This window comes from Myxine glutinosa, chromosome 4 (genome assembly GCF_964187855.1).
Source record: "Myxine glutinosa chromosome 4, kmMyxGlut1.1, whole genome shotgun sequence".
Classification (NCBI taxonomy): Eukaryota; Metazoa; Chordata; class Myxini; order Myxiniformes; family Myxinidae; genus Myxine; species Myxine glutinosa.
The window spans coordinates 27,589,874-27,617,326 of record NC_136264.1 but is presented as its reverse complement, the minus strand read 5'-3'; the positions used below and the strand labels follow the sequence as shown (position 1 = coordinate 27,617,326).

At 46.1% G+C, this 27,453-nt stretch overlaps 1 protein-coding gene across 5 annotated transcripts in view; it reads right to left on the bottom strand.

Moving 5' to 3' along the window:
• The window catches only part of LOC137425734 (uncharacterized), a 331,211-nt gene that overhangs the window by 209,238 nt on the left and 94,520 nt on the right, over positions 1-27,453 (bottom strand). For all 5 annotated transcript variants that reach the window (XM_078775548.1, XM_078775550.1, XM_078775549.1 and 2 more), the window contains 2 exons: positions 25,973-26,067; positions 25,298-25,391 (listed from right to left, as the gene is read on the bottom strand). In XM_078775548.1, coding sequence (XP_078631674.1) covers positions 25,298-25,391; positions 25,973-26,067 — 189 coding nt within the window. The remainder of the gene's footprint in view (positions 1-25,297; positions 25,392-25,972; positions 26,068-27,453) is intronic.

Here is a 27,453-nt window from a genome sequence, read left to right as displayed (position 1 = left end):
AGGATGCGCGAGAAAGGTGTGTAACGGACGGTTGCATGGGGAAAGCGCATGCTGTCAAGAGTAAGGGAGAATGCATGCCTGTGGTGAGTGTTACGGAGGAAGTAACGAAGAAGTGTGCGCGGGAGGATGCGCGAGAAAGGTGTGTAACGGACGGGTGCATGGGGAAAGCGCATGCTGTCAAGAGTAAGGGAGAATGCATGCCTGTGGTGAGTGTTACTGAGGAAGTAACGAAGAAGTGTGCGCGGGAGGATGCGCGAGAAAGGTGTGTAACGGACAGGTGCATGGGGAAAGCGCATGCTGTCAAGAGTAAGGGTGAGTGCGCGACCGAGAGTGGAGGTGAGAGTAGTGAGAGTGAAACGGAGCGTGAGTTGGTTGTGGCAGGTGAGCGAGGATGTACACCTGGAATAGAAGGATGCACACCTGGAATGGTAGAGCGTGAGTGGGAAGGCACATTTGAGTTAGTAGTGAGGCACGTGGTTGGGTGTGCGAATGAGGGCACACCTGTGATTGTCACAGAGGAGGTGACCGAGGAGGGGGCGCGAAGCGGTGTATTGGTGAGGTGTGCGAGCAACGAATGTGTGCCAAAGTGTTCGGTGGTCAGGTGTGTGACCAAGTCGGTGAGCGGAGTGAGTGTACCGAGGTGTGAAAGAAAAGGTACGAAGAGAATGGGAACGGCTGCATGTATGAGCAAGAAAGAGGTAGCGTATGCATGTAGGCCTGCAGGTGAAGCGTCGACGGTAACCGGGTTAAAGGTTAGGTCGACTTTTAGCCGGATCGGGCCCTCGGTGCGTGCCGGGCTTCGCGTGCCTCGAGAACCGGCGGGGATCCGAACCACGGCGGTTTCGAAAGAACCGCCGTGCGCGATCCACGCTGGGCCTCGCGTGGAGCGGCCGCGTCCGGGCTCCACAAGGCGGAGCGGGCAGCTCGATAGGAAGGGTCGTCATGGCGACCACTTTCTATTGAGACGTGCCGGCAGGTCGAGATCGGGACATTGGATGGCTCCACGCCGAAGTGGTGCATGGGATCTCGGCCCGGGTAAGCCTCCGTCCCTGCCCCGAATGCGGGACGTATCCAGCCGCTGGCACAAAACGACCCGCGTTCATTGCTCGGCTGTACGAAGCCGGGCTGTAGATGTGAATTGGCGCACCGAGAGGATGTAATAAGTAGACGGGTGATGGTGATAGTGATAGTGATTTAAAACGAAATTTAGAGAAGTGAATATAATTGGCAGTAAATGGAAAATTTTTGAATTGTTGGATTTGGACGAGCGAAATTGGTAGTGAGAGACCCCCGATGTGGTGGGATGGCAAATCCACCATCCCTCACAGAGGGGGGCAAAGGAGCACTAGATTATGGGGTGTATGGCAGTGAAAACTAGCCCGGGTGGGTTAGGATATGGTGTGTAGGGATCTAGAGAAGATGACCTTAGGTGACGTTAAGATTAGTTAGTGACTGATACCTGTAGTGGGGACGCAGGTAGATTAGTGTGGATTATAATGACGTGGGAGCGCAATAGTTTAAAGGGACGACTGGGAAGCGCAAGTTTCAGAGGGGAGAAGTTAGCTGAGATGATGCCGTGTGTGTGAGGATTGAACAGGTGAGAATGGAACAGGTGTGATTGCACAGGTGTGCAACTGAACAGGTGAGTGGAGCAGTGTATGAGGGAGTAGTGGTGATTGCGTGTTGTGTTGACCAAATGGTCCAGGAAGAGGAGGAGGGTGCAGGTGGCACCAGGTAGGATTGCACAGGTGTGCAACGACAGGTGAATGAAAGACAGGTGTATGGAATAAATGGTCTGGAGGATTGGAATGGATGGTCGTGGAGTGAGAATGGTGGAAATTGTGGAGTGGAGTGGATGGTGCGAAGGTGTGAATGGGGGAAGAGTGGACCCCCCATCACGGATACCCGGGGCGGGTAGTGTAAGAGTTAGGTAGAGGGTACAGGTAAATTGTGGTTGGATATTGGCATCTGTGGTGCGGTTGGAAGAATGATGTTTGGATGGGTGCATTAGTGTTGTGGAAATGGCTGGGCGTGTAGCCTGTTAGTGTGTGTAGTTGGTTTGGGCACTCCACCACTGTAAGGATGTCGGCCAGGTGAGGCCGCAGGTGGGCTCTGGGAGCCGGTAGTAGTTGTTGTGGATGGGGCCCGAGGATCCGGAGGACGGACCCGGGTAGCCCAGTGCCAGAGGGCACCATGGGGTGACAGAGCCAGGAGAGGGGCTGTCCCCAGTTAGTTAGGTTAGGGTGAGGAGCTAGGTAAGCTCGGGTGGCAACTACAGTGGTGGAGGTGTGCAGGTGGGTAGACCTGTTGGGAGAGGTACACGTCGCAGCCCAGAAATTGTGCTAGAGCACCGGGAGATGAATCGGGGGAGTGAGACCCCAAATTGAGAAGCACCACAGTTTGGCCAATGGGAATTGGTTATTAGAACCCCTAGTGTAAGAGGGCCAATGGTTTGGCCAGAGAAAGACCCCGGGTAGTGTAAAGTGTGTTAAAATCATTTAGAGGATAGTTAGGATGAAGGATCTCCTCGCACCATCTGCATCCACTCACCTGAGGTGACAGGTACTCCGCACCATGCCATGTTTAATTATTTTTGATGCAAATGTTTTGGATTGTGAGACGCATCATGACGTGGGTGTGACATTGTGCTTTGATGTTCCATCTCTGCCTCCTTATGAGGATTGATGATGAATTGATGATGGCAAATTTTTGAAGTAGAGGGATTGTGGTGACGAATTTGATATAGGGGAAATATGGGGAAGACGTGACAGTAGTGACGAATTGGTAATGTGTAGGTTTTGTACATATGGGGTAAGGGCAAGGGTGGGCTAGGTAACAGGGGGGTGACGTACGGTAGGGACGAGCTTTCTCACTGCGCCCTCCGTACGCATTTCGCCTTGCATTGCCTTTTTGATGTGTACCCTTGAGACCTTACCCCTCGCTCATCTGTCTTGTCCCCCCTTTTTGTCTCCCACATGAGGACCTGAGCGCCGTTGGGCGCCGAGGGGAGCGTGTGTGGGTCGGCCATTGTGCGCCCGAAATTCCCAGAACCAGCTGTCTGCATCGATGCACCACATTATGGACCACATGTCAGTGGCCGAGCACCACTTATGGACCCCATGGGTTGGGGCAAGGCCCCTCTGCTGGAACCGGCCATGAGGGCCCGAAATCTTGCTGGCGGACCTTGGCCACAGGGCACCGATGCCCCACAGGTGAACCACACTAGTCGGCCCTGTGGGCCATAAATAAACGAAAATAAAAAGGACACCTTGGGCAAGCTTTATTGCAAATAGGCCGCCAGTAAGCAAAGCAAATGAAAATGACAACAACTGGAAGAAATAATAATAACCAGCAGAGGGAGCCGAAGAGCAAGAGACACCTGCAGGGTTGGGTTTGTTGGTTTTATTTTATTCATTGAACAATGGTGACTGCCCCGATTGGTGCTTGGGTGTGTATTGGTGCGTTTTTGGGTGCTTTAATGGTGCATTGATGCAGAGCAGACTGTCCTCCCCCCAGAAAGAACAATTACAGGTCCTGGGTTAGTTTTGTAAATAAAAATAGCGTCAATTGTAAATAATGCTTCCCACCGTCAGTGTGTAGTTTGAAGACCATTCCGCAATTCGGTTAACTGTGGGCGTAAGTCTGTTAGGCAGGGTGCAATGGAGCAGCGGGACACATTTATTTATGTTTTAAAACTGTCGCACTCAGGGTCAGGCTAAAAGTAGAGGGAACTACACCTACATGCCACACTAAGGTAAAAGTAATAGGCCCGGGACGTGCCTAAGGGGAGGAGGGTGCAGTGTTGTGAATATGAGAATGTGTTTTTTTTTATTTTGTGGTGGTGGTAAAATGTTGTAAAAGGTTGTTGTAAAAGGTTGTTGTAAAATATCACCCCTCCTCCCTCCGTTGTGGTTGTATAAAGGTCAAAGGGCGTTCCCGTAGTTAGTCCATAGAAAAACATACATGTAGGTCACGATATATCTTTTCTTTTGATAGTTATCTCTTATTCTGTGTTTTAGGATAAGGCTGTGTCTCCCATTAATTAAAAGTACTCCATTGCACCAGTGAAAGAGAATAGACCCCCTTTCCTTCCCATCCCCAAAAGCCTCGATTGCCCATATTACCTCCCCTCCGATCCAATTGCCGCCATTGGCCACGAGGCAGGGTTGGGGAAGAAAGGCGTGTCTCCACCTCGTCATAGAGGGGGAGGAGTGAACCAGCCCCGCTCGACCAACCATGAGCCAGGGGTTTGGCTGCAGAGGGCGGAGGAAGAGCGGTGGGGGAGGTTCGCAAAGGTTGAGGGGCGGGGGCCTATATAACCCAAGGCAGGGGTGTGGCAACGAGAGATGAGTTGGTCTGAGTCGGTTGCCAGAGGAGGGTCAGTGGTTGCGGTGGTGAGGAGTGAGAGAAAAGAAGAAAGAGTGAGGGTTTGGACCAGACAGGCAGACGGGAGATGAGCCTTTACCGAGAGACGAGAGGGAGTCCAAGGAGTTGAGTCCAACCAAGAAGTCCAGAGTTGAACTGCAGCTCGAGCCACCGCAACTGCATTTGCTGCAGCTGGAGCCACCGAAACAGCAGCCACAGCAGCGTGAGGCCTGGACGGCAGTTTGGAGCACGGCCGCGGAGGAGCGGCGGCTGCCCAACGAGTCAATCGTGCTGAAGGACCAGTGGACCTCCCTATCCCGCCAGCCATCCATCTCCCGCCAGTCCTATCATCAATTCCCCGCGTGAGTCAGTGTTCTGTTTGTGCTGTCCTGGGTTAGTTAAGTCTGTAGATAAGCTAAATTTGCACTGTGTCATCTGCGTCTTGTACTTGTAAATAAACTGAATTGCTTTTTGTTGCTTGTGTGTAAATAGTAAATAAATTCAGTAGTAATATTTCAAACCCTTTTGTCTTTCGTCTTGGCCTTCTTTTTCCTCTTTGCATTCGTCGCCTTTGTCTTTTCCCCATTGGGCAGCTACGGTGCGATACGGCCAAAGTCTGGGTGAATCGGGTGAGTTTGTTAGGTCGCGGTCTTACACCACCGCTCGGTCTATAACATCTAACCGCGATCTATAACAATTGGTAGTCAGGAGATGGGATTCGAACCTGGGACTAAATTTATTTAGCCCAAATTTTGGACACCAATTGTGTTAGTACTATAACAATTGGTGTCGAGGAGTGAGATCGGACCCGGAGCGCGTTTACGCGCTCGAAATTATAAAGCCGAAATTTGTTTGTTGTATAAAAATCCGAATTTTGAAATCGCGCCATGGCTGTTCAAGGCGACGGGATGCCGGTGGGAGAGATAGACGGGGTAGAATCGACCCAGGACCTCGGGGAAATGTATGTGGAAGAAAGGGAGGAGGAAAATGGCAATGTGGTTGCGGGAATATCAGGCGCGCAAAATGGCGCGCTCGCTCACGTGGTTGAAGGGTCCCAAAATAGCGGCGCCGCGGAGGGCGAGCCTGCGGTGGCGGCTGGGGACGCTGGGCAAACCGGGTTTGACCTCAGATTATTCTTGACCCAACTGAATGCAAAAATGGATAGGATGGAGGGCCAAATGGGGGTAATGGGAAACCAAATGGGGGTAATGAGGGACGAAGCAAGGGGTACCGTTGAGGGGTTAGACAATAATTTTAAGGGGTTAGACAATAATTTTAAGGAGTTAGACAAGAAATTTGAGGGGTTAGACAATGGGATAGAAGGGGTGAAACATGGGTTAACGGGGGTGGAAAATAGAATGGCTGCCCAGGAGAATCAGTTAGAGGGGGTGAAAAATGGGTTAATGGGGTTAGAAAATAGGATGGAGGACAAATTGCGGGAAATAGGGGAACAATCCGCCCGGGAAATCGAACAGATGGGGAACCAGATGGAGGAAATACGACGAGGGGTGAGTGAGGAGGTCTCGGGGCTACGCGAGGAGGTAAAGCGAGGCGAAAAGCGTATCGAGAAAGAGGTGAGAAATAATACGGCAAAGTTACAGGGGGGAATAGAAGATCTGACGGAGGAGGTGGAGCAGCTGACAGAGGGACAAACTAAGTTAGTGGAGCAGGTTCAAAAGAACACTGCGGTACTAGGAGGGTTGAAGGCGACACAAAAAGAAATTAAAAACGAATTAATAGCGACGCAGAGGCAATGTCAGATGGTAAGGGAGGAACTGACAATGAGGGTGGACGAGGTGACAGAGATAATGGAGACAAAGGACCGGCAGGTGAGGATGCACATAGAGACGGTCACGGTAGCCTTAGAGGACGAACTTGAGGGGACGCACCGAGAAATAAAAGAGGTTAAACAAAAATTAGAGGAAGTGGGAGAAGAGGTGAGTGAAATTAAGAAGGGACGGACAGAAACTAAGAGGGAGATAAAGGAGGAAGTCATGGAATATGTACAAGGTCTGTGTTCAAATCATGATGTGATGCTCACTAACCAAATAAAGAGTTTGCAGGTGGCAAAGGAGGTGCGGGGACGAGGTGCCAAGGTGAGTGGCAATGTACATGATGTGAGGAAAGCTTCAGTCGGCTTGGGGATTGGTTTGGATCCGGGTGTTCGTGAAAGGCCGTTGGTGAGGTGTGCGACAGGTCTGGTGTGCGAAAAAAGAGGTGTGCGAGAATGTCCGACCATGGGGTGTGTGAGGAAAAAGTGCACGCCGAGGAGTGAGTGTGCCGTCAGGAGTGAGCCGGTCGTAGCGCGTGTGCGAGGGAGCACAGGGAAGCGCGGTGTGGTGAGAGTTACGGAGGAAGTAACGAAGAAGTGTGCGCGGGAGGATGCGCGAGAAAGGTGTGTAACGGACGGTTGCATGGGGAAAGCGCATGCTGTCAAGAGTAAGGGAGAATGCATGCCTGTGGTGAGTGTTACGGAGGAAGTAACGAAGAAGTGTGCGCGGGAGGATGCGCGAGAAAGGTGTGTAACGGACGGGTGCATGGGGAAAGCGCATGCTGTCAAGAGTAAGGGAGAATGCATGCCTGTGGTGAGTGTTACTGAGGAAGTAACGAAGAAGTGTGCGCGGGAGGATGCGCGAGAAAGGTGTGTAACGGACAGGTGCATGGGGAAAGCGCATGCTGTCAAGAGTAAGGGTGAGTGCGCGACCGAGAGTGGAGGTGAGAGTAGTGAGAGTGAAACGGAGCGTGAGTTGGTTGTGGCAGGTGAGCGAGGATGTACACCTGGAATAGAAGGATGCACACCTGGAATGGTAGAGCGTGAGTGGGAAGGCACATTTGAGTTAGTAGTGAGGCACGTGGTTGGGTGTGCGAATGAGGGCACACCTGTGATTGTCACAGAGGAGGTGACCGAGGAGGGGGCGCGAAGCGGTGTATTGGTGAGGTGTGCGAGCAACGAATGTGTGCCAAAGTGTTCGGTGGTCAGGTGTGTGACCAAGTCGGTGAGCGGAGTGAGTGTACCGAGGTGTGAAAGAAAAGGTACGAAGAGAATGGGAACGGCTGCATGTATGAGCAAGAAAGAGGTAGCGTATGCATGTAGGCCTGCAGGTGAAGCGTCGACGGTAACCGGGTTAAAGGTTAGGTCGACTTTTAGCCGGATCGGGCCCTCGGTGCGTGCCGGGCTTCGCGTGCCTCGAGAACCGGCGGGGATCCGAACCACGGCGGTTTCGAAAGAACCGCCGTGCGCGATCCACGCTGGGCCTCGCGTGGAGCGGCCGCGTCCGGGCTCCACAAGGCGGAGCGGGCAGCTCGATAGGAAGGGTCGTCATGGCGACCACTTTCTATTGAGACGTGCCGGCAGGTCGAGATCGGGACATTGGATGGCTCCACGCCGAAGTGGTGCATGGGATCTCGGCCCGGGTAAGCCTCCGTCCCTGCCCCGAATGCGGGACGTATCCAGCCGCTGGCACAAAACGACCCGCGTTCATTGCTCGGCTGTACGAAGCCGGGCTGTAGATGTGAATTGGCGCACCGAGAGGATGTAATAAGTAGACGGGTGATGGTGATAGTGATAGTGATTTAAAACGAAATTTAGAGAAGTGAATATAATTGGCAGTAAATGGAAAATTTTTGAATTGTTGGATTTGGACGAGCGAAATTGGTAGTGAGAGACCCCCGATGTGGTGGGATGGCAAATCCACCATCCCTCACAGAGGGGGGCAAAGGAGCACTAGATTATGGGGTGTATGGCAGTGAAAACTAGCCCGGGTGGGTTAGGATATGGTGTGTAGGGATCTAGAGAAGATGACCTTAGGTGACGTTAAGATTAGTTAGTGACTGATACCTGTAGTGGGGACGCAGGTAGATTAGTGTGGATTATAATGACGTGGGAGCGCAATAGTTTAAAGGGACGACTGGGAAGCGCAAGTTTCAGAGGGGAGAAGTTAGCTGAGATGATGCCGTGTGTGTGAGGATTGAACAGGTGAGAATGGAACAGGTGTGATTGCACAGGTGTGCAACTGAACAGGTGAGTGGAGCAGTGTATGAGGGAGTAGTGGTGATTGCGTGTTGTGTTGACCAAATGGTCCAGGAAGAGGAGGAGGGTGCAGGTGGCACCAGGTAGGATTGCACAGGTGTGCAACGACAGGTGAATGAAAGACAGGTGTATGGAATAAATGGTCTGGAGGATTGGAATGGATGGTCGTGGAGTGAGAATGGTGGAAATTGTGGAGTGGAGTGGATGGTGCGAAGGTGTGAATGGGGGAAGAGTGGACCCCCCATCACGGATACCCGGGGCGGGTAGTGTAAGAGTTAGGTAGAGGGTACAGGTAAATTGTGGTTGGATATTGGCATCTGTGGTGCGGTTGGAAGAATGATGTTTGGATGGGTGCATTAGTGTTGTGGAAATGGCTGGGCGTGTAGCCTGTTAGTGTGTGTAGTTGGTTTGGGCACTCCACCACTGTAAGGATGTCGGCCAGGTGAGGCCGCAGGTGGGCTCTGGGAGCCGGTAGTAGTTGTTGTGGATGGGGCCCGAGGATCCGGAGGACGGACCCGGGTAGCCCAGTGCCAGAGGGCACCATGGGGTGACAGAGCCAGGAGAGGGGCTGTCCCCAGTTAGTTAGGTTAGGGTGAGGAGCTAGGTAAGCTCGGGTGGCAACTACAGTGGTGGAGGTGTGCAGGTGGGTAGACCTGTTGGGAGAGGTACACGTCGCAGCCCAGAAATTGTGCTAGAGCACCGGGAGATGAATCGGGGGAGTGAGACCCCAAATTGAGAAGCACCACAGTTTGGCCAATGGGAATTGGTTATTAGAACCCCTAGTGTAAGAGGGCCAATGGTTTGGCCAGAGAAAGACCCCGGGTAGTGTAAAGTGTGTTAAAATCATTTAGAGGATAGTTAGGATGAAGGATCTCCTCGCACCATCTGCATCCACTCACCTGAGGTGACAGGTACTCCGCACCATGCCATGTTTAATTATTTTTGATGCAAATGTTTTGGATTGTGAGACGCATCATGACGTGGGTGTGACATTGTGCTTTGATGTTCCATCTCTGCCTCCTTATGAGGATTGATGATGAATTGATGATGGCAAATTTTTGAAGTAGAGGGATTGTGGTGACGAATTTGATATAGGGGAAATATGGGGAAGACGTGACAGTAGTGACGAATTGGTAATGTGTAGGTTTTGTACATATGGGGTAAGGGCAAGGGTGGGCTAGGTAACAGGGGGGTGACGTACGGTAGGGACGAGCTTTCTCACTGCGCCCTCCGTACGCATTTCGCCTTGCATTGCCTTTTTGATGTGTACCCTTGAGACCTTACCCCTCGCTCATCTGTCTTGTCCCCCCTTTTTGTCTCCCACATGAGGACCTGAGCGCCGTTGGGCGCCGAGGGGAGCGTGTGTGGGTCGGCCATTGTGCGCCCGAAATTCCCAGAACCAGCTGTCTGCATCGATGCACCACATTATGGACCACATGTCAGTGGCCGAGCACCACTTATGGACCCCATGGGTTGGGGCAAGGCCCCTCTGCTGGAACCGGCCATGAGGGCCCGAAATCTTGCTGGCGGACCTTGGCCACAGGGCACCGATGCCCCACAGGTGAACCACACTAGTCGGCCCTGTGGGCCATAAATAAACGAAAATAAAAAGGACACCTTGGGCAAGCTTTATTGCAAATAGGCCGCCAGTAAGCAAAGCAAATGAAAATGACAACAACTGGAAGAAATAATAATAACCAGCAGAGGGAGCCGAAGAGCAAGAGACACCTGCAGGGTTGGGTTTGTTGGTTTTATTTTATTCATTGAACAATGGTGACTGCCCCGATTGGTGCTTGGGTGTGTATTGGTGCGTTTTTGGGTGCTTTAATGGTGCATTGATGCAGAGCAGACTGTCCTCCCCCCAGAAAGAACAATTACAGGTCCTGGGTTAGTTTTGTAAATAAAAATAGCGTCAATTGTAAATAATGCTTCCCACCGTCAGTGTGTAGTTTGAAGACCATTCCGCAATTCGGTTAACTGTGGGCGTAAGTCTGTTAGGCAGGGTGCAATGGAGCAGCGGGACACATTTATTTATGTTTTAAAACTGTCGCACTCAGGGTCAGGCTAAAAGTAGAGGGAACTAATCTTTACATCATTATACATACTTGTACCAAGTTTGAATTAGATCACTTCAGCCGTTCTCAAGTTACAGACATATTAGAGACTTTGGCCTTTGACCTCTTGACCCCAAAATTTAATCAGTTCATGTTTACATCATTATACATATCTGTACCAAGTTTTAATTTAAATCCCTTCAGCTGTTGACAAGTTATCACATTTTTACCTGACATGACCTTTGACCTTGGGACCCCAAAATATAATTAGTTAATCTTTACATCATTATACATACCTGTACCAAGTTTGAATTAGATCACTTCAGCCGTTCTCAAGTTACAGACATATTACAGACTTTGACCTCTTGACCCCAAAATGTCATCAGTTCATCTTTACATCATTCTACGTAACTGCACCAAATTTGGACATAATCCCATCAATGGTTCACAAGTTATCACGGTAACAGGATTTTTACCGAGCATGACCTCAAAATAGAAGTTCATCTTTACCTTATTATACATTCAGTTGTGGCCAAAAATATTGGCACCCTTGCACTTTTTTCAAATAACTCACAATTTTCCCTAAAAATAAGTTGAAATTCACAAAAATATTTTGCCTCCACAATTGTTTATTTCATTGTTAATATTACAGAACCTTTGTTTTTTGAATTGGAACTTAATATATCCTTTTAAATCAGAAAATATATAGAAATGGCATTGACAAAATTCTTGACACCCCAGACTTAATATTTGGTAGCACAGCATTTGGACAAAATAACTGAAGTCAAGTGCTTCCTATAGCCATGAATGAGCTTCCTACACCTCTCTACTGTCAGTTTGGCCCACTCTTCTTGTGCAAACTGCTCCAGTTCTCCAAGATTTGAAGGGCGCCTTCTCCCAACTGCTGTTTTCAGATCTCCCCACAGGTGTTCAATGGGGTTTACATCTGGAGTGATTTTTAAAGTGTGTTTGGGGTCATTGCCCTGCTGCAAGACCCATGACCTTTGACGGAGACCCAGCTTTCTGACACTGGGTTGAACATTGTGCTCCAAAATGCCTTGATAATCTCCTGATTTCAGGATGCCATGCACACATTCAAGGCACCCAGTGCCAGAGAAAGCACAGCGACCCCAAAACATCACTGAACCTCCTCCATGTTTGACTGTAGGGAAGGTGTTCTTTTCTTTGAAGGCTTCACTTTGTTTTCTGTAAACATAGAGATGATGTGCTTTACACAAAAGCTCTAATTTGGTCTCACCTGTCCACAGGACATTCTCCCAGAAGGATTTTGGCTTGTTCAGGTGTGTTTTGGCAAACTCCAGTCAGGCTTTCTTGTGTCTCTCTTTCAGCAGAAGTGGGGTCCTGGTGGGTCTCCTTTCATTGATGGTGCAAGTTGAAACTGTCGTACCTTGTGTCTGAAGGCCAGCTTGAATCTGTTTGGCTGTTGATTGAGGTGCTTTCTCCACCATTCCAAAAAACCTGCGCTGCAATCTACGATCAAGTTTTCTCTTGCGCCCACGTCCAGGGAGGTTGGCTGCAGTGCCATGGGCCTTAAACTTCCTGATAACATTGTGTACGGTTGACACAGGAACATCAAGGTCTCTGGAGATGGCCTTGTTGCCTTGAGATTGTCTATGCTTGGCTACAATCATGTGTCTGACCTCCTCAGACAATTCTCTGGTTTTATTTTCTTTCTTTTCTCCATGCTCATTGCGGTACACACAGTGTCACAAAACAGCAGAATGACTCCTTTTCTCTATTCAAACTGGTTGAATGAGTGATTTTTATATTGCAGGCACCTGCACCTCACCATATGTGAGTTCAATAACAAAGTAAAGGAGAATCACCTGCTTGAAATCTATTTCTAACAACTTCTAAAAGGTACCAATAATATTGTCCGGGCCAATAATATTGTTTTAGGATTTCTGTGTGGAACAAGCGTTACGCCTAGGTACCCCGTCGGTGAAGTGATGTGAGTTGACAAAGTGGAAGACGCAAGGCGGCCATCTTGGATTTTGACGTGGCGACCCAATTTTCAATTGCGTTCTTCCTTATGCCTCGATACACCCACACACCAGATTAGAAGTTAGTAGTTCGTTTAGTTTTCAAGAAATTTCACTCACAAGGTTCAGACTTATATATGGTGGAGGCCATCTTGGATTTTGACGTGGTGACAATTTTCAATATAGTAGAGGAAACGAAAGTGAAAAAGTGGCTTAGAAATTGATTTGAAAATCATTTCATGTTAAAAGCAGGCATCCAGTGGGAAGAGTTAGGGCATGGGGTGGTGCATTGGGAAAGGGTGGGTGCCAGCTGAGATTTTCCCGAAAAGGGTCATTTTAACCCCTTTTTTGCTAAATCAGTATTTCCGAAGTGTTGAAAAAGAGAAGAGATGTTTGTAACAATATCCCATTTATTTGCCCAGCCATTTTACTCGACATGGGGTTTTTATACATCATTTTGTTGCTGATGATATTGCCTACAAAATGCATCTCAGTATTTAAAAATATATATATATATAATTAAGGGGTTACTATGGTTACAGTGGGGGGTCAAAGGTCAACCTATGGCAAAAATATATAATTTTCTCACACTTTCTAATAGATAGGCAAAATGCCATATAAAACTAAATTTACTGGTTCTAATTGCTTTTATTTATCAATCCTCACATAGAAGAGCAGTTTTTAGTGAGGGAAGATTGATGTAATACCCCTCTGTGGGCAATTCGTGAAGGGTGAAAATTAACCTTTTCTTCAAAAATACATAGAAATTGTGAAAAAAAACCTCTGTTTTGTATTTACCAGTACATGGAATTGTTAAGTGTGATGTTATAGCATACAGTATGCATTGGAAAATGTCTCCAAACCACCATGGTCAAGATTCCTAGTATTGTTTGAGACTCCATCAAAGAAGAAGTCCTCAAGGCTGGTGAAACAGGAGCATCCCTAGTTGAAACATTTGTCTCCACTCGCCTTATTGAGAAGTCAACAGACTTTCATGCTACATTATCTAGGAACAAAACACCATCAATAAGCAGGATGTACAAAGTAAGCATTCAACCAAGTGGAGCTGGCAAACAGAAAGAGATCAAAGCTGACAGGAATCTAATCCAAAGACTGTTTGTGGCAGCACAGGGAGGGAGAGATGTAGACCTGAATAACATCATGAGGCATGAGCTTTCATCAGTCCCACGTGCACTAGCAGACACCAATGGGAAACTCCATTCTACCGACAAGTCCCAGCTTCAAGAAATGCTGACCAAGGACATATAAGTGTCAAAAAACCTTCCCAAGAGTACAGCAAAACCTGTTTGATCATTGACGGCCCTGCACTGATACAAGCAATTGGCAAGCCTGAGAAATCAGAGACTTTTGGAGATCTGAGCAATGTATTCTGTACCAGTGTCTTAAACCGCTTTGGTCCCATGTACTCCAGGGTTGATGTTGTGTTCGATCGGTATCAGGAGGTCTCCATCAAGTCTGGCACAAGGGAAAAAAGAGCCGGCAAAACCCACCCAATCAGACGTGTCATCAGTTCAAAGGACGTGAAGCTCCCCTCCAACTTCAACTCATTCCTCAGCCTCTCTGCCAACAAGGCCGACTTGGCAGCATTTCTTTCCGGATCTCTCATAGAGATGGCAGAGAAGGAGCTACAGCCAACATATGAATTAGTTGTTGCCGGCGGGTTTGAGGATTTGATGAGGGTATGGATTTCTACCGGCAGGAGCACCAACTCCATGAATGCAAACCATGAAGAGGCGGACACCAGGATCATCCTGCATGCCAGGGATGCGACACTACAGGGCTGCCAGAGATGTGTCCTTCAATGCCGAGACACAGATGTCCTGGTTGTGGCACTGGGCCTGCGAGATCACCTATCTCCAGAGGTGTGGTTCAGTTCAGGATTGAAATCCAAACGTCCCTTCATCCCCATTCCCCATCCACCAGATCTCACTACCAGAAGACCAAATTCAGACAATTATTGCATTCCATGCATTAACAGGTTGTGACACAGTCAGCCAGTTCGATGGTATAGGGAAGAAGACTGCGTTGAAAGTGTTCACTGAAGAGTCAGCATGCCTCCAGAAGATGGGGTCTAAAAACATCAGTGACCAATTGATCCAAGACGCTGAGAAGTTTGTGTGCAAACTGTACCTAAAAACCACCCCTCTTACGGCAATTGATCAAGTTCGCCGAGAAATGTTCCTTCAAGGAAAGCGTTCGCTTGATGCTCTTCCCCCCTCCAAGGATGCACTGGAAATGCATATTCGTCGAGCAAACTACCAATGCCTTGTCTGGAAGGAGTCACTAAGCCCAGTGCAAGATCTGCCTGATCCAACAACCAGTGGATGGAAGAATGATAGTAGTGGAAACCTCGTTCCCAATTTGATGACCCTGAGCCCTCTTCCAAAAGCTTGCAAGGAGCTTGTGAGCTGCTTTTGCACATCTGGTTGTGGTAAAAGATGCGGCTGTTTCCGTGCAGGACAAAAGACCTGCATTAGTGCTTGCACTTGTAGGGGATCATGCACCAATTCACAGGATGATGATGAAGATGTGTAGGTAGTCGGAGCCCCGGTTCAAACTATGTTATCCGTAGGTTGTTGGCAAACAGAATAAATAAAGTCTTAAACCAAACAATACTAGGAATCTTGACCATGGTGGTTTGGAGACATTTTCCAATGCATACTGTATGCTATAACATCACACTTAACAATTCCATGTACCGGTAAATACAAAACAGAGGTTTTTTTCACAATTTCTATGTATTTTTGAAGAAAAGGTTAATTTTCACCCTTCACTAATTGCCCACAGAGGGGTATTACATCAATCTTCCCTCACTAAAAACTGCTCTTCTATGTGAGGATTGATAAATAAAAGCAATTAGAACCAGTAAATGTAGTTTTATATGGCATTTTGTCTATCTATTAGAAAGTGTGAGAAAATTATATATTTTTGCCATAGGTTGACCTTTGACCCCCACTGTAACCATGGTAACCCCTTAATTATATATATATATTTAAATACTGAGATGCATTTTGTAGGCAATATCATCAGCAACAAAATGATGTATAAAAACCCCATGTAGAGTAAAATGGCTGGGCAAATAAATGGGATATTGTTACAAACATCTCTTCTTTTTTTCAACACTTCAGAAATACTGATTTAGCAGAAAAAGGGTTAAAAAAGACCCTTTTCGAAAAAATCTCAGCTGGCATCCACCCTCCCCCGATGCACCACCCCATTCCCTACCTGTTTCCAGTGGATGCCTGCTTTTAACATGAAATAATTTTCAAAATGAATTTTTCAGCCTCATTTCCTCTATTAATAGCGTTCTTCCTTATGCCGAGATACACCCACAGATTAGAAGTTGGTACTTTGCTTATTTTTCAAAATATTCCGCTCACAAGGTTCAGACATACATGGCGGTGGCCATCTTGGATTTTGACGTGGCGACCCAATTTTCAATAGCGTTCTTCCTTATGCCGAGATACACCCACACACCAGATTAGAAGTTGGTACTTCGCTTATTTTTCAAGATATTCCGCTCACAAGGTTCAGACATTCATGGCGTCAGACATACATGGCGGTGGCCATCTTGGATTTTGACGTGGGTTGCACCCACACACCAAATTAGAATTAGGTCCTTCGCTTACGCACGCACGCCCGCACGCACGGACGGACGGACGGACGGACACACGGATGGAGGGGAAAATCATAGTCCCCCTTTCGCTCCGCGGTACGACGGGGGACAAAAAGTGCAAGGGTGACCAATATTTTTAGCCACGACTGTACATGCACCAAGATTGACGAAGATCCCTTCAGCCGTTCTCAAGTTATCGCGGTAACGAAAACCTATCACGGACAGACGGACAGCCGGACAGTCAACCTCAAAACATAATGCCTCCGGCAACTTCGTCAACTGAGGCATAAAAATCCTTCCAGTCAAAAACCTAACTTCTATTCCAATGGTGTCAGAAAAGGCACCAAATCACTGGGAAGGAAGTTAAGACACCAGTTGGAAAAGACAGGAAAATGGATTATACTTATCTACACTGAGTTTTGCAGGGGCAGGACTGTTTCTTCACGGATGGGGAAAACTGACTGTCACTTGAAACTATAGAGTCCGTCAATAATAATCAGTCATACTTGCAAGAAAACATCTCATGAGACAATATAATCACAAGTTGAAATTTTGGAACTTGGCTTTTTAACCATTAAATTGTAGACTAGAGCAATGTGACTGTCACCAATATGCCTCCGCATAGTCCCACAATGGGTAGATGCTCTCGTTCACTGTCCTAAAAAATAAACAAGTTTGATTTATATCCCTTCAGCTGTTTTCAAGTACTGTATCACAGTTTCACCAGCCATGACAGGTTTCACATCGACAGATGAAGCAGTTTCAGAGAAGGGATTTTTTTAAGTTATCGGCTTTCAAGCTAATATGGACGCCACACCGCGTGACATATAACCTTGAAAATGTGCACTCTGCATATGTATGGGTGGGGGATCACGTTTGTGAAGTTTCATGTTGATCGGATAAGGTTCATTTTTCTATCCAAGATGGCTGCCAAACCACGTGACCTACGACATCATTTTCAAACTATATGCAGCAATGGTGCGAGATGATATTTGTAAAAATTCACATCGATGGGGTAAGCGGTTTCAGAGATATAATTATTTAATATTTTCCTTCAATCCAATATCGCTGTCACACCATGTGACCAAAGATGTTTTCTTGATCATATTTTAATCGCCATGCCGTGTCAATGACATGTAAAGTTTTGAGTCAATCGATTTGGTGGTTTCAAAGAAGATGCTTTTTTAAGGTTTTAGGTTAAATACAATATGGCTGCCAAACCATGTGACCTATGATGTCATAAATTTAATATTTCAATACAAATGGGTCATAGATCATGTGCATGCAATTTCAGATTTTTAGGATAAGGAATTGGATTAAAACATTTTTGACAGGTATACCACTTCATCTATGATGTCATCATTATCATGCTTTTGTTCCCGATTGGAAGTACTTGACAATGTGCCAAATTTCAAATTTTTGCATTTAGCGGTTTCCGAGAAATAATTTTTTAATTAGTTGCGTTTAATCCAAGGTGGCTGCCATACCACGTGACCTATGACGTCACAATTATCATAAAACATTCTGCATGGGTGTCACTCTTACCCTGAAAGTTTCGTCTCAATTGGACATGTGGTTGCTGAGAAAAACGAGGTTTAGCCCGTACGGACAGACGGACGTACAGACAACCTGAAAACATAATGCCTCCAGCCACCTTCGGGGCAGAGGTATAAAAAACATGTGTAGCTTGGGGGTTGGATGCGCTGCAGAGGAACAATGAGCTACCTAATGAGAAATCACAAAACTAGAACGGCACTCGGTACCTCGGCCAGGCTGAACAGTTTATGTTTTGTATACCATTTATAGGCCGGATTTGGACCCCGACCTTAAACAAAATCGAATCGGCTTGTTCTCGTCACCTAACCAACTAATCCACTAAGTTTTGTCATAACTCGTCAACGTTTTGAAATATCATGCTACATGTCATTTTTGGCGCCATCTCTCAATGGTGAAGAATCACTTTTAATTTTTTTTACTTCTCGTATCTGGATTCGGAACTTCACCAAAATCTAATCAATTCTTCCTTGTCACACGCCCAACCTGTCCACCAAATTTCAACCAAATCCATCCATAAGTATTTGAGACCGTGTTATATACTATCGTTTTTGGCCCTATCTCTCAAAGGTGAAGAATCAGTTAAAATTCTAGTATTCGTATACAGTTCTTCACCAAAATCGAATAATTCATCCATGTCACATACCCAACCTGTCCATTAAATTTCATCAGAATCCATCCATAACTAGAGAAATCTCACACAGACAGACAAACAAACACAGAAAGACAGGAGTAAAAATATAACCTCCTTCCAGCCTCGGGGGCAGAGGTAACTAACTATAGTCAGTCATGTGAAAAAGTAAGTACACCCCATGTAAAGTTTTGACTTTTTCAACATATTTCAACATACAGCTATTTGATCTTCATTTCAACAATATTGATAGATAAAGGTGATAAAATATAACAAATATCATGAAACATTTACATTTTGTAGTCAATTGTATAATTTAAATAAACATAAATGCAAATTTCGCATGTGGAAAAAGTAAGTACACCCCTACATTTATCACTACTTCAAATACCTAACATTAGAATCAGGTGCACCAGCTCAGGTGCAAATGATTAGAACATCGTTAGAGAGGATCTTGGAGGAACCTGTCTTATTTAAACTTCAGACATTTAGTTTGGTTTGCTCTTTGTTGTTGAAGTTTGCGGCGTCACAATGCCGAGATCAAAAGAGCTCTCTGAGGCCTTCAGAAAGAAGGTTATAGATGCCTACGAGTCTGGGAAGGGATTTAAAAATATCTCCAAACAATTTGAAATCAATCATTCGACTGTCCGGAAGATCATCTACAAGTGGAGAAGATTCCAAATAACTGCCAACTTGTTCAGGCCAGGCCGCCCCAGCAAGTTCAGCCCGAGAGCAGACCGCAAGATGCTGAAAGAAGTCTCTAAGAACCCGAGAATGTCATCACGGGACTGACAGGTAGCTCTTGCCACTGTTGATGTCAAAGTGCACGAGTCTACCATTAGAAAGAGGCTGCACAAATTTGATCTACATGGGAGGTGTGCCAGGAGCAAACCTTTGCTGTCCAGAAAGAACATCAGGGCAAGACTAAAGTTTGCCAATGAACACCTAGGCAAAGACCAGCACTTCTGGAACAATGTCCTCTGGACAGATGAGTAAAAGGTAGAGCTATTTGGCCACAGTACCAGAAGACATGTTTGGCGAAAACCAAAGACAGCATTTGACCACAAGAACGTGATGCCAACTGCAAAGCATGGAGGTGGAAATATAATGGTTTGGGGCAGCTTTGCTGCATCAGGGCCTGGGCAGCTCACCATTATATAATCCACTATGAATTCTTCATTGCACCAGAGGGTGCTTGAGGATAATGTGAGGCCATCTGTCGGAAAGTTGAAGCTCAACCGAAGGTGGACCTTGCAACATGACAGTGACCTTAAACATACCAGTAAATCCACCAAGGAATGGCTGAAAAGAAAGAAATGGAGGGTTCTTGAATGGCCAAGTCAAAGCCCGGATCTAAATCCCATCAAGATGTTGGGGGATTTGAAACGAGCTGTGCATGCAAGAAACCCCTCAAAGATCGCACAGCTGAAAGAATTCTGCATGGAGGAGTGGGCAAAAATTTCTCCCAGTCGATGTCAGAGACTGGCAGACAGTTATAAGAAATGCCTACTTGAGGTTGTTTCTGCCAAAGGGGGCAATACCACCTATTAGAGCCAAGGGTGTACTTAATAATAATAATAATTCATTTATTTTGTATAGCGCTTTTCCAGAAGCCCAAAGGCGCTTTGACACAGTGGCAAACATAATGCATAACAATACATGAAAACAACAATTGCAAAAAGACAAGAATCTAGTAGGAAGACTAGGTCCCCCTGCACCCCCCGGAGATATACTTCTAATCAGTGTTTCTAGATTGGAAAAAATGTGTAGAAAATGACTAGCTATGGCCCCAAGCTGAAAAAATGTCCCACATACCATTTTTATGCAAATTACTGCTGCCATTATCAAAAAAACGATTTTTGACATATCTCAGCCAATATTGCAGATAATTGAAAAATGAAGGTGTCTAGACCCATGTTTTGAAGGGCATAGATCATGATAGAACTATTCATAACATGATTACATGTGTCTATGGTATACTAGTATGCTAATTAGTGCTTTATTTACAAAATAATCACAGTTTTACGAAATAATAGACTCATATTAAGGTCCGTCTACACAGACGTTAACACAAAGTTTTATTTTTCTAAATATTACAACTGTCAAAATAGTCCTAGCACTCAATGTGACCACTCTTCTCTTGCTTGTTTTAGATAAACATCATTAGCATTAGTGATTCTACACTGAGTCAGTCATCATCATTTTCATCGAAATCGTCAGAGTCAAACTCTTCTTCTCCTTCCTCTTCCTCCTCCTCTTCGTGCTCTCCTGTGTTCAGAAGATCCACCAGTGAGGTTGGTAGGATGGGACCACTGGACCACATTGGTTTCAACAGTCCTTCATCAGTCCTTATCCATCCTTGCTCCTCATAAGGTTTTGGCTTTTCGATGATAGGTTGATCGGCTCTTTTGTACAATGCTACGCGGTGGTTCACACGCTGGATGTGCGGCTTCAGGGCAGACTGGCATGGAGGAAGGCGAGCCAGATCAACCTTGGACTTGGATGTGAGGGTCTTGTCCTCTCCCACCATTTTTCGTAGCAGCTTGGCACGGACAATGTCCACTGATGACTCGCGACTCTGGCCGTACATCACACAGGTGAATTTTTCTAACTGCCTCTCCACCTCAGGGTTGGCATCCCAGTTGTCACCCAGTTCACCGAATGCCCTGTGAAACCTGGGATTCTTCTCCAGCTTTTTCAAGGGCCCGACTTTTCCCTTCCCTTTGAAGGCACTGGTGCAGTCTTCTCCGCTGAACACATAGTACCCCAGGAGAGTGGCACAGTAGTCCTCTCCCAGGGATTCTGCCAGCTCAGAGACGTTGACAAGTTGGCGATGCTTCCCTGACCCTGTATCCAGGTACACCGTCAGCTTGATGTTGTGGGCATGGTGGAGCAGGATCAGGAGGATGTCTGTGTCCGGTGTTCTGACTACAGCGTTCTTGTATCCGATGGTAGCAGCATGATGGAGGTACAGAACCACCCTGGTATCAGTCTCTTCCTGGTTGCTGTAGATCGTGGGGATCGGAACAGGTGCCTTACAGTCACACAGAGGAGAATGTGCTTTGGTAACTTCCATTTTCCATCTGACACTGCACGGCACAGATCTTGTCCAATGGAGAAGACCAGACGCTTCACCTTTTCTGTCTCGATGCCCTCCTTGCCAGTCATTAGCACGCTGAGAAAGCGGACAAGGTCTGGAGGTAGGATGTCTTCAGGATTGAGCTCCATGTCTTCAGCTGTTGGTGGCCATGGTTGGTCTTTACACTCTCTGAAAGCCTGTAGAATACCCTGGCGAAGTTGGAGGGCAACATTTTGGTTCTTGTTTGTGCTTCCGAGTGTGAATGCTCGTGCGAGAGCATTGGAAACTGTTATGTTTGAGCTGTGCACAAGCCAGAAAGAAATGACATCACATTTGTCATGATCAACCTTCGTGAAGTGGATATGCTCCTTGATTGGGTCATTCTGTAGGCGTTTCAGTAGTTTCTCTGACCGATAATTTGAGTTCTCATATCCATTCAGTTTCAGTTCCTCGACATAGAGCAAGCGCAAGGAAGAAAGCTGTAGAACTTTATTCTGCTGGATGACCTGGGTTTGAATGTGTTCCAGTACTGAGTTGAATGCCTTTTCATGGGCGGCTGACATGCAAGCCTGCTCCTTTGGTGCTTCGGCTCTGTGAATCGCACGCTCATAGTTGTAGAATGCTGTGCGGAAAGCTTTAAAACATGACGGATGGTGTTTGGCCTCACATGCAAAGAGGTCTTTGTTTTTCACCTTTCGATGGAGTCGATAGAGACCCATTTTCTCAGCCCGTGTTTCGATTTGCTCCCATGCATTTTCTTTGTTTTTAAAGGATGGGAAGGTTGTAGGCCTCTCAGTATTGCGATGAGCATCTTTGGTCTCAACTTTCTCACAAAATATACACTCTGGCGGGAAGATGGGTTCAGCAGAACCTCCTGGTTTACGAGGAGAGTGATGCCATGATGAGGTTGATGGCCCTGGTTCTGTATCATCTCCCAGACGATGAAAGTGGCGGACAAAGTGCTTATAACACTTGCTGTGATATCCTACTCTTTCTAGGTCATCAGGAAGAGTTGCCGGGATCTGATCACATACTGATTGCATACGACATGGGGAGTCATGCGGTTGGTTGAGACGTCTATCCCGGATCTTTTGAAGCAGTTGCAGTTTTTCTGAAGCAGATCCTTTAATTTTACGGAGGGGCGTGAAATCCCCATGATCAGACATGGATGGTACATGAAGGATGCATGTAGGAGGAGAGCTTTGGGCTGCAGGTTCTACACTCCGTTTTCTTTTGGGCATGCTTGCTGTCGATGTCTACCATCACTGTTAAATGACAAATAAGAAATCACGAATGATGTTAAAAGTGCCTGTGAAAGGAGGCTCTGAGTTTTCAGTGAGGTAACAGAGGTTCTGAGTCATGTTCTACACTAGGGTACTTTTTAGCTGACTAAACCATGTTTAGTGGCATCAAAAGTGCTAATAGCTAAAACATCTAAATTCTTCCACACTAACGTTAGCTATCTAGGCCAATGAAACATTGTGCTAAGTTACTGTAGCTAGCTCAGCTGTCGTGCCTCTTTCTGGTTCAATTCATATACAGAAGTCAACAGATATGTCTCATGTTTGGCATTAACAAAAGTTTAAGTTACACCGACATTAGGAACATACTGTACATAGATGAGGCTAGCTTTAACGTTAGCTAACATGGTGCTAGCTGGCTCAGCTGTTATTCTGCCTGTTTATGATTTCATGCAGAAACTGAAGTCAAGAGTGTGAGTAACATTATAGTTAGCATCTTACCTGGCTAGATTGGAGGATGAATACCAAGAACAACACACAGATGGAATGGAAGACTGAACTTTCAACTGAGGTATTCAATAACATCAACGTTACCAATTGATACGAGCGCGCGACATTACCAATTGATACGAGCGCGCGAGCGCGCATGTTACATGGATGGAAATGTAAAATGGCAGCTATAGCAGCACTAATTTGGATCTCTAGTCTGTCATTTCTGCACTGTGATTGGATAACATAAAAAAATATGTTTGGGAGTTAACAGCAGGAGTTGGTAGATTTTACGTGGGCTGGGTGAGAAACCTTTAAATAAGCAAGTGAAAATCTCTCGCAATACAAAGTCAATGGTGGGAAGAAAAGTTGAGTGGTACCAATGTTACTGCCAATGTCCCGCCCCTATGCAAGACTCAGGAGCATCTTGTTGACATTTAACCTTGAAAATACCTGGGTTTAGACCCCTTATGTACCATGTTAAGTTATCTGCAGTATTAACGTATCCTTATCATTTGTAAAACTGATTATTTTGTAATTACAGCATTAATATGCATACTAGTATACCATAGACACATGTAATCATGTTATGAATAGTTCTATCATGATCTATGCCCTTCAAAACATGGGTCTAGACACCTTCATTTTTCAATTATCTGCAATATTGGCTGAGATATGTCAAAAATCGTTTTTTTGATAATGGCAGCAGTAATTTGCATAAAAATGGTATGTGGGACATTTTTTCAGCTTGGGGCCATAGCTAGTCATTTTCTACACATTTTTTCCAATCTAGAAACACTGATTAGAAGTATATCTCCGGGGGGTGCAGGGGGACCTAGTCTTCCTACTAGACTAAAGGGTGTACTTACTTGTTCCACATGCGAAATTTGCATTTATGTTTATTTAAATTATACAATGGACTACAAAATGTAAATAAAAAAACCACCTTTAGAGGCCATTTTTCCCCGCAAGCGGGGGTTGGCCTTTTTCGGGGACCGTGGTTGTTGTTGTTTTTCGGTCCCCTTTTTGAAGCAATGTTTTACGGCCGGATGCCCTTCCTGACGCCAACCCTTTTTGCCGCCTTTAACGACAAACAGGGAATTACCAGTGAACTGGTACTCAATTAGCCGACCTCGGAAGGATGACAGGCTGAGTCAACCCCCCTGGCGTTAATTCAGCGATCGACCGAGATTCGAACCCAGGATCCGAGGATCCTAAGCCGGCACCCGAGCCGCTAGCCCAACACCAGGGACTACAAAATGTAAATGTTTCATCATATTTGTTATATTATATCACCTTTATCTGTCAATATTGTTGAAATGAAGATCAAGTAGCTGTATGTTGAAATATGTTGAAAAAGTCAAAACTTTACATGGGGTGTACTTACTTTTTCACGTGACTGTATCTGAGATCACAAAACGATTGCCATGGGTAAGCCTCCCATGGTGCCCGCAATGCAATGATGGCCATATGACCTTGACCTTTAACCTAGAGGGGCATGATGTAAATGTAGCATAAATGCGCCTTGCTTTAGGTTATCCACAGAGAGAGAGAGAGAGCAATTTCGTTCCGATCGGACAAACCTTAGTTGAGAGGTGGTGAAAATGTTAATTGTCTACAATTAGGTCATGACATTAAAAATAGATCAAGGTCAAAAAATGTCAACCTGCATAATATATATTCCCATTAGTGAAGCAAAATTTAATTCTGAAAGTCGCTGCCGGCTCCAAGATATAGCTCGGACATCGGAGAAAAAAATTACCGAGCTATTAATCTCCATCACAATTGCGGAATGCTCGAGGCAGATGACATTCTAAGGCTATAAAAGAAGCTACGATCACCAAATATATTTTGCGTAAGCTCTTGTGTGACCGGCACATTTGCGAAAAGACGGCACGCGCAGACACAGCAAACTGATGAGATTGAGGACGTATCAGAAAGACAGGCATGTGGAAACAATGATCGGAGATTTAACTCGTATTTAGCCTGACAGTGACAGAAAATGACTCCATCATGTCCATGAAAAAGAAATATCACTATCACACGACGTGCCATCGAGTACAATACTGTACTTGGTCAAGCAGGAGAACTCGTTCGTTGGTTACAATTTTCAGGGCTCCAACATAATTTGGAGAGAAAATGCAAATACCACGATGGCTAGGCGTGAATTTGCTACAAGACAAACTCGGTCATATTAAGACAAGCTACTGGTACCTGATTCAGGCTTTGTGCCCGAGCCTCCACTGCTTCCTCGCCCCCAATTGCCAATACGACCACCAGGCCCCAGTTGAATACTGTCTACTGTAGGCTGGGTGCAAAGAACGGTGGGAAAATATGGGGAGATGATAGGAACAATCAAAGGTGTTTTCCACATTAAAAAGTAGATGGACCTAATACCATCAGTCAAATAAACTAGCTGATAAGAATTTCTTTTAAACAACAAAAAAAGCCCTGACTTGAGGGTCCAAATGGTTTGGTGAAGCCCACATTATATAATTTCACTTGACAGGGTTGGAGGATGCGAAAGTAAAAAATAAAAAAAACACTTTCAACTCACATTATGGATATTCTTGCATATAACCAACGAGGACAATTGATTCATTATCAAAATAGTGACACACGAAAAAGAAAAAAAAACTTCCTGTGACACTAAAGCATTGTCAAAATCATTTATGAGTTCATGAAGTTTGTTTGAAGCATGTTTGGCATATCATGCATTTATTCTTCAATTCACATGTAATAGCAAGAATTTCTGATTTGAAGCAAACATCTGTTGCAACTTTGTAGCTCTTAACTACACAGGTAATGAAAGACCACATTTACAAAATGAAGGGGTATAAATGGGTTGCCAACTGCTGGAACAATCTCCAGTTATGAAAGTCACCTCACCTTCAGCTTTGGGAGTTTTGATGGATCAATGGGACGGCTCCCTTTGCTGATGGGCACGACGTTCCAGCCATCATCAGCTTGCTGCGAAGGGCGCACTGTAAAGGAAGGACAGCCATACAATTGTGAGCAACTGGCACAACACATTGATCTGGCAGTTAAACAAAAATAAGAAGAATGGATGTGGCCCCACACACGGCCACATCCATGAAATGTAATAATAATATTAATAATCATAATGATAATAATAATAACAACTAGAACTGCCACATTAAAACTGTTGGCAGTGATGACCGGTTTATTCCGCCTTCCCGCTTTCATACAAGCCCATTTTCATTGGACATGCTTTGATACAACCCCGATATACACATACCCACCCACACATCCCCATCCACACAAACAAACACACCCACACATCCCCATCCACACACACAAACACACATTCCCACACACAAACATCCCCATATACAACCCCCCCGCCCCCCACACACCCACATATATCCACACACCCGCCCCCCCACCAACATCCACACACACACACACACACCTCCACCCCTCCCCCCCCCCCCCCACACACACACAAACACATCCCACCACACACACACCACCACAGCCCCACACACGGCCACACCACCACAGCCCCACACACGGCCACACCCCCACACACGGCCACATCCCCACACACGGCCACATCCCCACACACGGCCACATCCCCACACACGGCCACATCCCCACACATGCACACCCCAATCCCCCCCCCCCCCCCCCCGCGCACGTGCGCGCACACACACACACACCCACATACACACAGACAGACAACCACATGCACACACACACACACACACACACGCACACACAGACACACACACACACACACACACACACAAACAAGCACACAGAACAACACACGCACAGACACACATGCACACACAGACGTACACACACACACACACACACACACACACACACACATGCACACACACCCACCCACATACACACACATGCACACACACCCACCCACATACACACACACACCCACATGCACACACACACCCACCCACATGCACACACAGACACACACACACAAACAAGCACACAGAGCAACACATACACAGACACACAAAGAGTGAGAGTCTCGTCTCCTCTCCTATCTCTCTCTCTCTCTTTCTCATGTCAATCCGTGCAATGACTGCAGATAAAGCGATTTTTAAAAGAAAATAAACCTGAAAATCTCAGAGCCATAATTATTTATTTGGTCTGAGAAGCCCATGCGAGGTGTCTTCTTCTTCAGCCTCTCAGAACTCTGTGAATATGGGATCTTTAAAAAAAAAAAAACTCGGAATTTAGCCAAATCTGTTTATTCGTTTGTTAATATCCCTCAGCCATTGACAAATCTGGAATTAGAATTTTATTTGAGGTTCAAATTACCCCGTGAGATCGTGTCAAACGATGCCTGCATGTCTGTGCATGTGATAAATAATTAA